The sequence below is a fragment of the Belonocnema kinseyi genome, chromosome 3 (genome assembly GCF_010883055.1).
Source record: "Belonocnema kinseyi isolate 2016_QV_RU_SX_M_011 chromosome 3, B_treatae_v1, whole genome shotgun sequence".
NCBI lineage: Eukaryota > Metazoa > Arthropoda > Insecta > Hymenoptera > Cynipidae > Belonocnema > Belonocnema kinseyi.
In genome coordinates this window covers 39,910,733-39,928,269 of record NC_046659.1, presented here as the reverse complement: position 1 = coordinate 39,928,269, position 17,537 = coordinate 39,910,733, and the positions used below count along the sequence as shown (strand labels likewise).

The following is a 17,537-nucleotide window of genomic DNA, read 5'->3' as shown; positions in this document are numbered from 1 at the left end:
GTTATCAGATGCTTATCTTCTAATGTCTCGCCTTACTTAAAAATAAAATAAAATAATAATAACAAAAATAATACTAATAATTCTAGTAATGAACGATCTTCTAGAGCTTCCATTTCCCTGTACAATAAAAAAGAAACACTTTCCACTATTTTGAATTTATATTCTGCTCTTTAATGTCCTGTTTTCAGGATCAACCGATTGGCTCTGCCCTATTCCCTTGCTTTCCCTTACGTCTTCTAATTTCTTCATCCACATGAAGCCCTGTCCATCACCATCCAAAATCTATCTTACACACTCATCCACACTCAACTCCCCCTCTTCCTCTTCTGTGCTCCTTTCTAAAACATGTGCCCATGACAAGCTCTCTCTTGTTCTTCCATTGTAAACCATATCAATCTACTCCATTTGTCTTACTTTTTTATTTTTTTCAGATTTTCTGGTTCCGTAGACCGTTTGACAATCATTTGCCATCTATTGTACCTCGAACCTATAATCGGTGTCCATCTCACTCCTCCTTCTTTAACTGATAGCTCTAACTATATGTCCTGCCATTCCGTAACCCCTTCTCGTATCTTACAAACCCTTCTCGTTTTTCTCCTTTCTTCCTCCCATTTTCAATTTCCCGAATTTCCTCTTGCCTAATTGTTCCGAATTTGACCAATCATGCTTGAGTTATTCTTCTTCCCTCTCCCCTTTTTAGCTTCTCTGCAGACCTCCAGGCTCTCTTAATTGGTCTCGCAACTATTTTTTTCTTCCTCACTCTTCTCTTAACATGTATCCGGATAAACTCCAGCTAACCCCCATTACCCACCTCAAAAATCACTCATGTATGCTCTCCACTTTCCTATGTTCCTTCCATCCCCAGGTCTTCACTCCATAACACAACACTGCCCAAACTAATACATAAAAACAATCAGGCCCTCATTCTCCAATCCTCCGCTCAAGCTAGAGAATATATTTTGCTGTTACCCAATATCGTCCACCCTTTTCCTTTCTGCTTTAGCTTTTTCTCTAGGTATGTCAACAACATATTAAACAGTAGCGAACTCAAAGGGCACCCTTGCCCTATACCTCTTTCTATTCAGAATACCTCTCCTTTTTCCTTTTCTATCTTCACTCTAATCCGGGTTTTAGTAAAAATTTCCTTTATCCTATCCAACAGCCTTCCTTCTTTTCCTCTCTCTCTCATTGCCTTCCATAATACTTTTCTGTTCAGTGAATCAAGAGCTGCTTCAAAGTCGACGAATAACGCGATTAATTTTCCTCTCTTTCTCCCTAAATTTCTGTTAACCAAGTAGTTTAGCACGTGAATATTGTCTATGGTTCCTATCCCTTTTCTAAAACCCGTCTGATTGTGTGGAGTACTTTCGCTTTCCTCTATCTGACTCTCTAACCTTTTTCTTACAATGTCTGCATACATTTTTGAAGAAATGTGATCCCTCCTTCCTCATCTCCTTTCATATTGTCATTACATATAGACCATTCTGCTTCTCCTATTATGTCTAATAACCTCCTCCTCTCTCTATCTCCCTATGTCTGGAACTCCTAGCATATTCTTTCTTTTCTCCATCCCAAATCCCTCCCCCTTGTTCGCCAGTCCATGCATTCAAATCACCTCCTATCAAAACTATCTCTTCTTTATTTTCCCCTATCCTCCCCTGCAGCTCTACTTCACTTTATTATTATTTTTCAATATTACTCGGAATTAACATATACAGAATTAACACGTACGATTAAATGACTACTACTATACTAAGCAAACCTTATAAATTTGATTGTTTTCTCATGCAAAATGGGTCGCGAAAACCGATGTGGATGTACAAAAGCTGGTTTACGATGTTTAGTGATGTGCTTTAACTGCTAAGCGTCAAAGTTGTCTTTATGCATAAAAAGCGGTCATTGATAAGGAACAGGTTACAATTAAAGATTACTCACGTTAACTAGCACGGAGTGTGCATTCTGCAAGTCAAAACTTTTCAAATACTCTTCTTATGGACTGTCTGACACTAGCATTATCTGAAATTTAAACGAGAAAAAAACCTAATTTTAATTTCGCATAATATTTGTTTAAAAAAACAAGTTGTGTAGGCCTACAGGGAGAACACATTTTTAATAAACACCAAAAACTCTACCACATGTGTGGGATAGGAGATGAGATACCAGTGCTCCACCTAAACAAATTCATTATTACTTTTAAGATTAATGTATTGCAACATACGTATATGTATATATGTATTGTACATAACGCTTCATGGTGGGGAAAGGCTTAACTCAGACAGACAGTTAAATCGCCGACATTGGCAAATACAGCTCTGGTATTTGAAAGATATAGGGTTTCAGACAGGACTGTCGCTGAAATTGCTTCAAGTACTCATACAAGAAAAAAAATATACCAGTTTTGCATACGTGGCCCCTACCTGGACGGTCGCAAAGATGCGACGTTGTACGTCCATGATGAGGGGGGTGGAGGTAAACGCGTTCTTCGGACTCGAAAGGATGTACAAGAACCAGGGCATATGCAATAGTCGAATTTTATAATACATTTCAATGAGCTCTCTCTCCGACATCTTTTTGATGCGTTAAATGCCCACACATCCGGTTCAAAATTTTACACAGGTCCGATAGAAATGTTCCTTATCGGCTGTCAAAATCTACCAGTCATTGAGTTTAAATAAGTCGATTGCACCTTGCAAAATATTGATTACAGCTTCTTCAGTAAAGATCAAAGTTTACTCTATAGAATTTCAAATGCAATCCGGTTAGGACACAGGCAACCAGATTTTGCAAAATCAGATCCTGAAAATATGAATCACGCTCTATGGCTCACAACAGGCAAATATATTCTGAGATTATACATATCTAGAAAAAACCCCGCCTAATGCACTAAAGTAGTCAGTCACATGTATACCTACCTACTATGTGCCATTGTGGTTGTCTGCGAAGATCAGGATTATTTTCCCTGTCACACTACATAATGCGTATTTTGTACATCCTGAAAGCAGCCTACTTACCATGACTTTTGATGAAAGCAAAAGCATCAGAGAACTAGCTCTAATCCGAGTGTTGAAGGCAAAGAAAAACCAGAGGATAAAAAATGGCAGAGGAAATCAGAACTCTGTAGTTTCACTTTTCCTCGGCTCATTTTTAGTGCCTCAGATTATTCCGTGATAATTGACTGGTCGTTGGCCTAAGTAATACCTTCATCAATCATTGGAAGTGTGTAAAATGAGGAAATAGCCATTCTGATTAAGAGTGGTCATATGCCAGAATGGGACATCAAATGTTTTCTATGCCATATCCGAGCGTCGAGCACTGTGTAAAACTAGTAATATTTTCTCCTAACAGCGCTTTTATAGAAAGGTACAGTTTTCGGTTGTCAAAAACACTTAAGTTTTGAAATAAAGATCTCGTTATTTGGATGGGTGGTTATGGTGGCGATGGAACTCGACATGCAGCCACCTTTCCATGGTGAGTTCTGAGTTGCTTTGAATCTTTATGAAGCGAGTCAAAAGCCGCACTTATCTCACGCGCCAAAACCCTCAAATATTAGCCAAATTTTACCTTAAAACTTTCATGGAACTGCGTATGCGTGACCCATGGTAGATAAACAAAATTATAAAATTTAAATTAGATTAAATCCACATTAAAAATCCTATTTAACGTCCCATAATTAAATTGATGCAAACTGCTGTAAAAACACAAGAATTCAATGACAATGAATGAGTTTAAAGAGATTCAAAGTGATTAACGTTGACATCAAACTGTTGCTCAAAGAGTAGAACCAAGTTTTACGAAAATTAAATGAATTGCCGGATTTTTATAAAAGTCGGTTTGAGAGGGTTTTTCGGATTACAGAAAATTTAGACACAAATACAAAAAAATCGAAATTTTTTATTTATAAATTTATAAAAACATTCACAGCGTTTTCATCGATTTTAATGAGATTTAGAAATATATAAAGTGATTAAAAATTCAAATAATCATAAAAGTTTGCTAGTACAAGGTTATAAGATTTTAATGGGTTTCAAAAGATTGAGACTTATTTTCGGCGATTTCCATGAGCGATTTCAAGGGATTTTAAATGATTCAGAAGAGTGTAAAAATACGGATCTTGAAAGATATTAATGGATTTGATTTGTGTATATAACACATCTTCACCATTAAAGGTTAGTTTCTGAAGCACTTCCGGACTCCAACCATAGATTCTCCGAAAGAACGATATGTGACACAGGTATGAGGTGAATAAAACACATCTCTATCAAGGAAGTCTGGTTTTATAAGGTTGTTAGGGTCTGTTTCGGAAATATGCCGGATATGCAGCTTCATGAAACATACACTTAGTGCATGAGTCTCGTGTATCTTCGTGAAATCCACTGGAGCGATCACGACGATATAATAAAATCAGACTTTCTGAAACAAGATGTATTCCATACACATGATGCATATGGGACATTCTTTCACAAATCGTACGGATTTGACGAAGAAAATACGAGGGTATTTTTAATCTCTTGAAACATTTTTGGTGTGTTTTATATGTAATATAAGTCGACACGTATGTCAGAATTTAAAAATTTTTTTCTATATTTTCAAAAACCCATTCTTGAATAAATAATGACATAGTCAGCGGATTTGCTTGTCTTTGAATGCTGATACCTTCACTTCGATTTTTCTTAAGAATAAGGATTTTTTTTCATTCTGCGCGCAATTTAGTCAACTTTCCAGAAAATTTATGTGTACAATTTTATAATGTTAAATAATAACGAATTTTAACAATTTTGTTGTTTAAAGTCAATTTTTATACACATCCCCTGTTGATAGAAAATTGAAAGATACGTCATCAGATTCCTTGTTGAATTATATATAGAAAACATGTTACATGTTAACATGTGCGAGGCGCGCTGAAACGTCTACTTCGTTGTTCATTCATAAAATTCGTTCGCCAACAATTATAGCTGATTTTCCTTTATTAAGTAACACGAAAGTATGTAATTTTTGGGGGGGATTTACGGGGAAAAGTCCAAATCACAGTTTAACAAAATCACAAGATAATTTGTTATAGTTGTTTATATTTTCACAATGGTTTTTTTGCACACGAAAATTATATACATCGGTTTTGATTACCTTTCACTTCATAATTTTTACTATTGTTGGACGTTCATATAAAGAAAACGGGCGTGCTTGTAATTTGTTAATTGTTTCCGGAATCATACTGTGGCACTTCGAAGTTCCTTTGATTGTTATCGCTTTTTCAAAACAAGTTGATAATTTCTTATGTTCCTTATCATATTCTCCGTTCCGCACAAAATGACAATTTATATTAGGGAGCGTGGAATTTCCCCATTCATACAATTCTCTCGGTGTTCGAATTGGATTATTAATTCGTTGAAGGCTTGCTCTAGCCGCTAATCTTTTCAATGTTCCACCCAAACCGTCACACGCACCTTTGCCATATGAAGTAGGGAAGAAGTGCCACTATGCATTTATACCGAAATCTTCTTTATGGTGGGTCAATTACTAAAATTTTTCTTATTTGTATATTGCGCACTTGCTTCGTCAGAGAAATGTATAATTTTATTGTATCGTGATGCAAACATTCGGAAGTCATGGCCAAGCTTTTCATCTGAAGTACATCGTTATCCTCTTTGTAATAAATCGCAAACGGATGTACTTTTGCGTGGTCATTGTTCCAATCCACACCTTGAACAGCATTTTAAATAACGAAGGCATAGTTTTCTGAGAAATCACAAATCACGATGCATTCGTTTCGATTCAAATTTTGTCTTTTGTCATTTAAAAATTCGATTTGTTTTGTCTCGAGGTATGAATGTAACATTAATTTTTCTAATCCAACTGTCAGTTTTTGCCTGTATTCGTCAATCGGAGAAATAATAGTTTCCAAAGTAGTTCTATCGACGTTAGTCTATTGTATGTACGTAATGTTGTCAATATAATTGTCATCAAACATTTTCTCTAACTGCTCTATTAGTTCTGTCCCACCCGGGACTTTTTTGCGCTCTCCAAGGTAACAATCAGTCGATGCTGGGGCACAAACATACGTTCTAAACAGTCATGATAACTTTTTATTTGGTACGATGTGTCACATTTCATTCTTTTTAAGTGCGCCCCTTCGATTAATAAGCTTACTTTTCATTTCACGTTGGGCTCCTGCCAACACGCAATGCGGATACATTACGGATGCATGACTACTACTGTACTAAGCAAACCTTATAAATTTGATTGTTTTCTCATGCAAAATGGGTCGCGAAAACCGATGCATTACGGATACATAATCTTTTTCCTCAGACATTATTCTGCTATTGTCATCTGATTCATAAAAGTTCGTTATGGAATCTATTACATTTTTATCCAGAGAGGGGTGACTTATAGGACTTTGCCCAGCTAAAATTCCATTTTCAGTAGCTGTTTTTTTCTGCAGTTATCATATGCATTGTTCTGTGGGGAAATGATGTAAAATTCTACGGAAAGACCAGTCTTTGAAAATGGTGAGAATTCTTATCTGTTTTGTACGATCTTTGCTCGCATCAAATTCTGTTTTTAAAGTTTGTAAAATACTAGCATCATCAGTAATCTTATGACTGTTATCATCACTACTATCAGATACATTGATTTTTTTTTTAATTTTTGCAGTTATTTTTTCTACTTTTACTACCGAATATCGCTTCACATCAACATGCTATGGTACATAATGACCGTTTACACTTTTCATGTTAATAATCATTTATACGTGATATTACTTTTGGTGACACATGTTACAAATCCTCATTCTGCATTAATCTGCTGTTATTTGCAAATTCAATTCTAACAAATGTTGTTCCCTAACTTTTCATAATGAAGCGTTTTTTTATTACTGGAGGAGGGGCCAAAGTAAAGGGATTGAAACATTTACCCGTTCGGATATTTGTTTCTTTAAACTTTTTCGTTTTTTCGGCATTTTTAGACTGAGACTATAGTTAAACGAATTGCTACCGTGTTTGCTGATGAAACAACCGAGAATGTTGAAAAATGGTGTTCACTGTCTCAGATTTTTCTCGAACTGACGATACTTGAAGACAAGTTTCTTATCGCGGAAATAAAAATCCCCGGAAAATCCAGGTCCAAGTGGGAACCCCCGTTCTATATGAACGCATTCTTAGCTGTCCTCTGCGCCAAACGCAATACTCTGTCTTCATCCTCCGCACAGAAACTAATTTTTTGTAACTGAACAAATGATGACTTTACTTTTATTTAATATGGTTTATTTGTAGAATTTAACAAGGAATCCGATGATGTATGTTTCAATCTTCTATCGACTGTGGACGTGTATACAAATTGACTTTAAACATTAAAATGGTTGAAATCCGTTATTATTTAACAATATAAAATTATACACATAAATTTTCTGAAAAGTTGACTAAATTTTGCGCAGGGTGAAAAAATTGTTTATTCTTATGACAAATGAGAGCAGAGATATCAGGATCCAAAGACAAGAAAATCAGCTGCCTATGTTATTACTTATTTAAGAATATTTTTGAAAGTATAAAAAAAATTTTGAAAATCCTGACATACGTGTCAACTTATTTGATGTATGGAACCTATAAAAAAGTTTGCAATGTCATAAAAAATATGCCGTTCATTTAGGTATACGTGTTGAAAAAAATTGACCCACAAACGATTGTAGAACCGATTGTAGAAGACGGATGTATGAACCGATTGTTCAGAACTTGAGATCATCCCAAAACCAAACTTCCTAGCGAATGTATTTTATACTGCTGAAGCATCGGCTGAATTTCGTGTCATCAAGAAAGCGTCTGGAAGTGTTACAGTAAACTCTCAGGATTTTACTGAAAATATTTCATGTAGGATAAGATTTTATGATATTTAAAAAGATTTAAAAGGTTCCAAATGATCAAAAAAGCTAACAGTTTTCAAAAAGCGTTATTTTTAATTATTACAAAGAATTTCAACGGACTTCAATAAATTAAAAATTATTTTGCGAAATTTTAAATTATTTCAAGTGATTTTATACGATTTTAAGAAATTTCATAGAATTTTAAACAATTTCAAGGATTGAACGAGCTTTGTAGAGACTTCCAAATATTTTTAGGGATTTCATAGGATTTCAAGTAATTTTATAGCATTTCATCACTTAAGTGATTTAAAAAGTTTTTATGTACCTCCATAGCTTACCAAATATTTTCAAAGAATTGAAGATATTAGAGCTAAACATATGTTGAACATATCATTTTAAGTGTGGTTATTGATTAATCTCTGGGTACGAGGTGTATCAGTTTTTTACATAAACATTTATTTATTTATTTTCAATCCTAGAAGTGAATTTCCTTGTAAATGAAAACTAAGTTTTTTATTAGGACGTAATTTCAACTTCATATCATGGCCACGCGCACCACCGAGACAAGTATGCACGTTGAGACTATAATTTCTGGAGTCCATCTTAGTATTGTCCAAGTTAGATATACAGTGAAACTTCGATAACTCGACCCACTAAGGAAAGCAAAAAAATTCGAGTTATTGCAAATTCGAGTTATCGAAGAATTATATCTAGACCAAAATACTTGCAGAACCGCTGGAAAATGATAAAAAATTCAAATAATTGAAAATTCAAGTTGTCAAAATTTTTTTCGTTGACAACATTCAGTTTTTAATCGTTTAACCTTATCCCGTCCTGACTTGGATATTCAAAGCAAGATCCGGCACGATTCTCGGTAATGTTTACAGCTTAAATTTGACATTTCATTTATTGTCAAAAATTAGGTAGCAGAATTTGAAACTTGTGGAAGTGGAATCACGACGATTAAGGAGGCCAAAATGGACTATGGTCATGTTCGATCTGATCAAACAAATGATTTGATACTCAACCAAGTAATGAAGTATAATAACAGGGCCGCAAGATGAAACTGGGGTGGAGCATCTTTCAGCCTAGTTGACCTTTATGTTTTTGGGGTCGCTGATCACGATTCCCCTATTGATTCGATCTTTCAGCTGATGTATTAGCTAGGAACGGGTCTCGAAACAATGGACCTTTACGTTTTTGGGGTCGCTGATCACGATCCCGGTATCCATATGACCCCATCACGTGTAGTTCAAGGTAATGAAGGTCAAACACCTTAATTCGATTGATGCAATTTTTTGACCCCGGATTCTTAAAGAGCGGAAAATTTTACGTCCGCATAAGTCTTGACCTGTTTGTGGAACCGTACTCTGAAGATCATTTAGAGGTCATCTAGAGGTCAAATCCATCTTTCGATATTTGAGCAGATGTGTTAGCCATGAACGGGTCTCGAACCAGTGGACCTTTATGTCTTTGGGGTCGCTGATCACGATCCCTGTGGATGTGATTCCGTGAAATGATAGGTTCAGAGTCTGAAATGAGAAATTGAACGAGATAATGTTTAATTTCAAGCTTGAGTGTTTACATTTAACCGAATTTAAATTTCAGACCATAGGCCTATCATTTTACGAAATCACACTCAACTGTTAAGCATTTTCACCGTAAGTGATGACCTTAGATTTGACCAACAGGGTCATTCTTCAGGTCAAACTGGGTCAAGATTTATTACTTACATAATATGCTATAAGAAGGGACATCGTGAATCCACATTTTTTGTGCCTGCTCCCAGGGTACCTTCACGTGGTGACGGCGGGCAACGGATCACCAGCGAAGTGCCTGGGTGAAGGCGTTCAAGCCGTCATGGCAGGCACAAGAAAAAATAGCCGTACGATACAGGGACTCGGAAACCCAGTATCGGCGATTGGTCAGGGTAAGCATGCGGGTCCGCAATCATCGTGATCATGCGACCGCAGCTCTAATTTGGTGGAAAACTTCGCCCTTTTGAAGTCTAATGCTACAAGTTCATCAACAATTCCATATTATCATCAATTAAACAACTTTTGCGTTGTTTGTGGAAAATATATCATCACGAATCAGGGGAGGCAATTTACAGATGCATTGACAGCATATTACAAAAAATGTTTCAATAATGGAACGGACTATTTTTGGACTCCAAAAATATTATGCGTCACTTGCTCCCTGCGAATCACGGAAAAGAAAAAACAGATATTTGTTTCTCCTATGATCTGGCGAGAACAAAAATATCATGACACTGATTGCTATTTTTGCTTGACCAATACATCTGGGTCCAATAGAAAGAATAATTATATAATATTATATGCATCTGTTCAATCTGTTACTCATTCTGTTTTAATCAGCATTGAACAGGTTGAAAGTGAACACCAGATATTTACTGACGAAGTCTCTTTTGAAACAGAAACCAATGATACAGATAGAAGAATGTCATTTGAAGAATTCAAAGATCAGCATAATGACGAGCTAAATGAATAGCAAAAATCAGAGGATAGTCTGCCCGGAAATTCTCATGACTTTACTCCAAACAAGCTAAGTGACTCGGTTCGAGGCGAAGGACTTTCGAAAGAAATGTCCGAACTCGTAGCTTCTAGATTAAAAGAGAAGAGTTTTTTAGCTCTAGGTACTCGAGTGAGTTTTTATCGTGATCGATATCGCCCATTCCGGAAATTCTTTTCTAAAGCAAAGGGTTTAGTTTATTGCAATGATGTTGAAGAACTGATAAATGAGTATAAAAGTGTTATTGATTCATCAATGAGGAGTTTGAACAAACGCTATCTTACTTTACAATGGAAACATTTATGCCCCTATACCAGTTGGCCATTTAGTGATCTTGGAAGAGCAATACAATAATCTCCATTTTCTACTTAAAAAATTGAAGTATGATAGTCACAAGTGGCAATTACTTAAAGATTTGAAAATAACCAGTATTTTATTAGGTCAACAAACGGGGAACACAAAGTATCCATGTTTTATTTGTAAGTGGGTCAGTCTAGGCCGAGAACAACATTATGTGAAAAAGAACTTGCCACTCAGGCAAGAATGAACTCCAGGATCTATGAAAATACTACCAGAGAGTCTTATTCCTAGTGATAAAGTCATCCTTCCACCATTGCATATCAAACTACCAAAAGATGGGATGTTTAATGAATCTATAGATACATTTCCTCTATTCCCACATTGATTACTTCCCTAAAAATCTGGAGGACTTCCGTAAGGAGCAAGGTGAGAGATTTCACCGAAACTTGAAAGACTTTGAGAGAAGATATCAAGGTGTTTCTTTTGCGAAAAAAATAACACGTCGTACATACATTTTCTATCGGCATTGTATGTACAAATTTACTATGCGATTCCATTTAAAAAATCCATTCTTTCATCTAAATAATCTCGTTCTATAACACCTGAACTCAAATTTTGAATTAGAATTGCTTCAACACCGGCAATTTTTTCTATAGCGCCAAAAACCCTTGATAAATGAGCGGAATCGGCTCACATGCACACACACACACACACACACACACACACACTCGGGCACACATAGGTATGCACGGATCCACACCAAGCCTCAGATTGTACCCAATTACGCAAATAGACACACACACACACACACATAAAACGGACCCACATAAGCTAACACAGATCTACTCGCAGACACATACAGCATATACATATACACATAGTTATAGATAAGCGCACACAGTACACAGCGCCTACATAAACGCCCAGATACACACGAGTCTACACACAGTACCCACATACACGAATAGACACAGACAGACAGAATCAGGGGTGTCATAAAAATTATATCGTGCGAATAACGGAGTTTGACCTTCGTTTGACCTTGATCTAGACGTGATGGGGTTACATAGACACCAGGATCGTCATCAGCGACTCCAAAAACGTAAAGGTCTATTGTTTCGAGACCCGTCCCTAGCTAAGACATCAGCCGAGCGATTAAAAGAAGAATGGTCTAGATAGATCTAGAAGGATTACGTCTAGATGATTTCCAAACGACCTTCAAAGGTCGGTTCGACAAACAGGTCAAGACGTATTCGGATATAAACACTTCATTCATAAGAAATTAGATTGAAAAATCGTATACAATTTTAAAACTGAAAAGGGTAGAGAATCCGAAGTCCAATTTCTTATAACCACCTAAACAAGAAAACCAAATAAAATTTTCTTAGACAGAAACGAAATTCATGTTCGTAAGAAAATCATTTATTTTAAGCATTTTATACTAGCCCATAAAATTTGACACTATTAAAATTTAAAAAAAGGCAAGAAAATTGGCATCACGATTTTTCAGACACTTACTTTATATTATTTCAAAAATTCGTTGCTTATCGTATGAGTTTTACTTATATTCAAATAAATTTTCTTGAATTGTCTCTTCGCAGAATCTTAAATTTTTACAATTTGCTAACCTAATGGTGTTATAAATAAAGAGGTAAGATTTTCTAAAATTATTTTACTTGAATCCTTAGTGCATTATTATTTTGTTGAAAACAAAGCTTCCAATATCTGTTTGGCCTTCTTCTTTGTTTTCATATGATTTCTCATTCATATTTCCAAATTCCGATACATTATTTTCTATATTTACGCGAAATGTTCAATTGTAAACTTTATCAATTGTCTTACCCGAATTTCCTCGTTTTCCGAGATTCTCGGCTAAACTCACGCGATGCGGGACAACTTCTCACTATGGTCAGTCAGGATAGTTTCTAAACTCAATCTTTTCTTGTATTGTCTCACCCAAATACATCTCTAAACAGATAAGCGGTAGATGTAACGGTGTTTCTTACTGCCAATGCGACTAGCAGCAGATATTAATTGCCGCAAGTAAGATATTCTACTAAGAGACTTTCTAGATGTAGAATTATAGCAGGCCGCAACATTTAAAAACATCTAAGGTACCTTGTTAAATCCGATAAATTCCTTCTATTGTACCACATTTGGAAACCAAAATTAAGTTTAAGTACTTCTTTTAGTTTTAATGCGTCTTCAATTATTAATTAAAAACTAATAACAAATTCTTTTGTTTCCAGGTTCAATTCATATCTAGAACGTTGGTCTTTCGTTTGCACCAACAGGAAGGATGATCCTCTAGCCTCCCAACTCCCGGATGTAATTGCCAAAGGCGCAGAATAGGTGTTTACTATCCAGAGCGGTGGTTATGTTAGCAACGCAGAGCCACCCTCTTGGAGGGCGCTTACTACTCGCCCTTTCCCTGCTAATTTCAAGCTTGGCCTTAACTCGGGCTGCAGCATTTCCTGACTGGACAGACTGTCCTGCCGTATGTAGATGTAAATGGACATCTGGCAAAAAGTCTGCTCTGTGTCCAGACGCGGGACTGACATCTCTACCACCCTCTCTGGACCCAGACATGCAACTTCTGGATCTATCAGGCAACGAAATACCAGCCTTAGAATCAGAAACTTTCAAGCGAGCCGGCTTACTAAACTTGCAGAAAGTGTTTCTGCGTAACGCTAAAATAAAGGAGATTCACGCTGATGCCTTCAAAGAGATGCGAATATTAGTCGAAGTTGATCTCTCTGATAATAACATCACAAGTCTCGACTCAAACACATTCTTTGGGAATGAGAGATTACGTATTGTAATCCTAAGTGGTAATCCACTGGGTACTATAAAAAGCCACCAATTTCCACCTCTAAAGCACATGCGAAATCTGGAACTCCAAAGATGTTCGTTGACGCAAATACACAAATTTGCCTTCTCGCGTCTCAACGAGCTTGAGTCTTTGAAACTGGATAACAATCATCTGCAATACGTTCACGTTACTGTTATCTCAAGCCTTACCAGATTAAAAACTCTAAGTCTAGACAACAACCGCTGGAAATGCGATTGCAGACTGAAGGAATTCAGAACCTGGCTCATGACTGATGGACCCAGTAGGCTCTATTCAGTGCCTCAGGTTTGTACAGCCCCAGAAAGATTGCAAGGACGTCATTGGGAAGACGTTAAGCCCTCAGAATTTGCATGTGAGCCTGAAGTCGTTACTCAAGCTAGCAGCACTCAAGTAGAGATTAATGGCAATCTAACTCTCGCATGTTTAGCCACTGGAGATCCAGAACCCGAGGTGTGGTGGCAACTGAATGGAGGGCCCATAAACCTTACACGAGCTGAGCAACCCTTCTCTGGTGTCTATTTAAGCTGCTCCACCTCTTCCGACACCTCAGAGGACATCACAACCGGAGCGAATGTCATCGAAAGATGGAGCAATCTCACTGTTTACAATGCCAGCGATACCGATGCTGGAGAATACACATGCTTTGCCAAAAACGTAGCAGGATCAGCCAATAGCGGTCTGAACATAGCAGTCCCTCGGGTATTTACAGCACCAACACTTTCTCAAACAGACAATTGGCTTCTTTGGGTGAGTCTGGCAGGCGGAGGAGCCGCTGCGCTTTGTGCTTCTATTTCAGCAGTTTTTCTAGCTCTGTGTATTTTTGGAGGATCGAGGCGCAGAAGTAGACTTGAAAAAGAGAAACTGCAAGACAGCATGAGCTTCGGGGACCAGGAAAAAAAGCTGCTAGACTTATCCGTAACTACAACTACTGGAGGTAGTGGAAATGACAGGCTAAGTGGTCAAGGAAGCGTAGCAGAGGCATGCAGTCCTGGTGATTTAGAATTAACCGAGCGTGGATCAATTTCCGATGAAATAAATGCAGCTAGTGTGACTATTGAAAGACTTAGACCTGAAATTTGTAACTCTAATACAATGCGCACACTTCCATGCACTACTGTTTTCCCACCACCGCCATCTGGATTTACTACAGGACTTCTACCTACTGGGACGTTCGGGAATATTTTTATTTCAGTCTCGCTTCCCCAGGATTCAGAACGATGCTATCCTGATCTGCTGGACATACCAGGACATGGAACCGTGAGCCACATTTCAGAGAAACCGGCGGCAACAGTAGCACCGCTGCCCACTGTGGTCTCCAGTTTTGCAACACTTCCGAGGCGAACATTACGTACTTCTGATTTAAGCTCACCTTATGATAATATGGGACCGCGCATTACTGCAACGGGAAGTTCGACGTTTTCTTTAACGGATCCAGAAATACATATATTGACAAACAAACCGCAGCCGGTTCTTCAACCGCCTCCTGAATTCGTTTCGCTCTAACCTTCGGCGAATCGTTCACCCAAATCACTCGTAATTTTCCGCACGACACACTCAATGCATCACTCGCTTTATCCAAATGTCAAAATATGAAGCTGGTTCAAAGAAATGATTGTTTTTTAAAAGCCGAAAAGATTCATATTAGGCACAAAGACAGCGGTCGTCTTTGGCACGTTCTAAAGACATGTCCAGGATTCAAGTATCTGTCTGATTGCTGTCCATACGTCTCACGATTTAAGGACGATTTATGGGCCCTAAAAATCGTCAGTAAATGGTCCTTTATACAATTTGACTCAAAGGAAAAGCCATTTTTACTAGTTTTTTGTATTCATAATCTAAAGAATATAAAAACCCTCTGTAAAGGTTGTTTTTGCGAAGGAAAATCTATTTCTTATGTAATAATAGAAAGGAAAAAATGCGCCTTATTAGCAGCACAACGAAAACAGCAAATCCCAGTTTGTGTAGTATTCTGATATTTATCTAAAAAGGGACTAGATAAAACAGTTGTCCAGATCGGTCTTTCCTTTTCATTAATTATCATATTTTTTGAATAAAATATAGCTCACCAAAGCAAAAACCGATTTCAACAACCTTTTTAACTGCTCTCTTTTTAGACAAATAGTAGAATACTCCACTACTGCAATGTGATGTTTTCATGGTCCCGCGGGGCTTTCTACTCTTTAGATTAAGCATATAATGTGCTAGACAGGATGGCTTTTCTATTTGGCCCCAGTTGATGAAGTATGATTTACATACGATTCACAGAGGCCTTTAGGTTTTTAGGTTATTCTAAAGATCGCTCGTGCCATCTTAATCATTGGATATTCGAGCTTTTTGTGGGCAAATAATAGTAAATGATCTGATAACCCATCTCTCTTAATCTATATTAGAAATGGATTAATTGTTTTCTCCCTTAAAATAATTTTGATGAATTTGTAAATTCTCATTAAGGGTCAATTAATTTAGTAGCCTCTTCTCATCGGACATATGCATACACGTCAAGTTTTTAGGATTTTTTGTGTCGACCCGTTTTTTTGTGCTATAGCTTACTCTAGACAATTTCTCATTAAAAAGTAGTATATGATATTGATGCACCCTTTAATTTTGACTCGAAGGATTATCGTGTTTTACGATTGTCTAAATGGTAGTAAATGAATGCAACATAATTCTATCACGATTATTCGCTTCAAGTAAGTCGTCGGATTGTTAACTTTATAGAAATTGACGGTTTCTTTCCTTTTTGCGAGTTTATGTCACTACAGAGCATGAACGTTGTTACATACTTTTTCTATATTTTAAGAAAAATATAAAATTATCACTATTTTATTCAGGAAACTTACTATTTGGCAGAGTATAGTAATTTAAAAAAAATTCTCACGTTTTTTCGAGGATTATCTGAGCTATTGTAGAACGAAGCCAGTAGCAGCATTAAGAAATGCATAAAAAGCATGTAACTTTCTTTGTTCAACGAACTTTTTACATCAAAGGCAGCGCCATATCTGACATAAAAAAATATAGATATATTGGGACTAAAAATCTAAACAACAAATTTTTTTGTATGTATAATAAATACATTATATAATGAACAAATGGTTTTTAATTAGTGTTTTACTATTAATCGAGAGATTGCTTTCAAGAATGATGCTTCACTATTTGTCCTAAATTTGTTAAATCTGAAAGAGCCTTATCAAAAATGTAATAATGTCTTTGCACCTGAATTTTACCTTTTGATTTTTAGATATCACAAGGCGAATGTGCGAAACGTAGTCAAATTTTGACATCACTTTTTTCTTCAGAATTAAGAGGTGGTCAAAATGCGTTAGAATAGTGAAACTATTTTTTTAAATCTGAAAATTAAACAAAAATTTAAAATAATAACAAATTTTATAAATAAATTTTTTCCAGTTATATTAAACTTTATTCAAATTTAGTAGCCTGTTAGAAAAGGTTGTACCTATATTTTACGAAAAAGATACACAATTTGGCAACTTCTTTTTTTGCTCATGCATCTCACTGTTAATAATAAAAAGGATTACAGAATATGAACAGGAATGTTGCGTATTCAACCTTGTGCTTCTTAGTGTAAAGTTTTAAAGAGTTCTGCTCTAATGTTAATAAGCTATGGTCTGCCTAATCTACAATTCGTATTGCTAAGATTGACCGACATCGAGAATCTTTAATAATTTGTGTCCCTTCTAAGTTCTGAAACATCTTAAATTACGTTAAAAGATATTAATGCTCTATGGAAACAAAAATTCCTTAGATTTCTTGAAATAACGTATTACCTGCGAAATAAAGACATTTCAAAACATTTTAGGAATTTCGAAATTCAACATGGACTCCATGAGGGCGGATAAGGTTTTTCTGAAATGAGGGGGAGGGGAATCCATGGCAACCCCTCCCTGGATCCGCGCCTCGGACTCCAAGCATAAAACTCTAATTGTTGGTAATTATCGGTAACAAAAATATTGGATTAAAATTGCTCTTAACTTCTCTACTTTCGAA

At 36.4% G+C, this 17,537-nt stretch overlaps 1 protein-coding gene across 2 annotated transcripts in view; it reads left to right on the top strand.

Moving 5' to 3' along the window:
- Positions 1–15,064, top strand: part of LOC117170181 (leucine-rich repeat-containing protein 24-like) — a 133,566-nt gene extending 118,502 nt beyond the window's left edge. For both annotated transcript variants that reach the window (XM_033356764.1, XM_033356763.1), the window contains exon 2: positions 12,931–15,064. In XM_033356764.1, coding sequence (XP_033212655.1) covers positions 13,059–15,035 — 1,977 coding nt within the window. In that variant the 5' untranslated portion in view covers positions 12,931–13,058 and the 3' untranslated portion in view covers positions 15,036–15,064. The remainder of the gene's footprint in view (positions 1–12,930) is intronic.
- Positions 15,065–17,537: the final 2,473 nt, after the last annotated feature.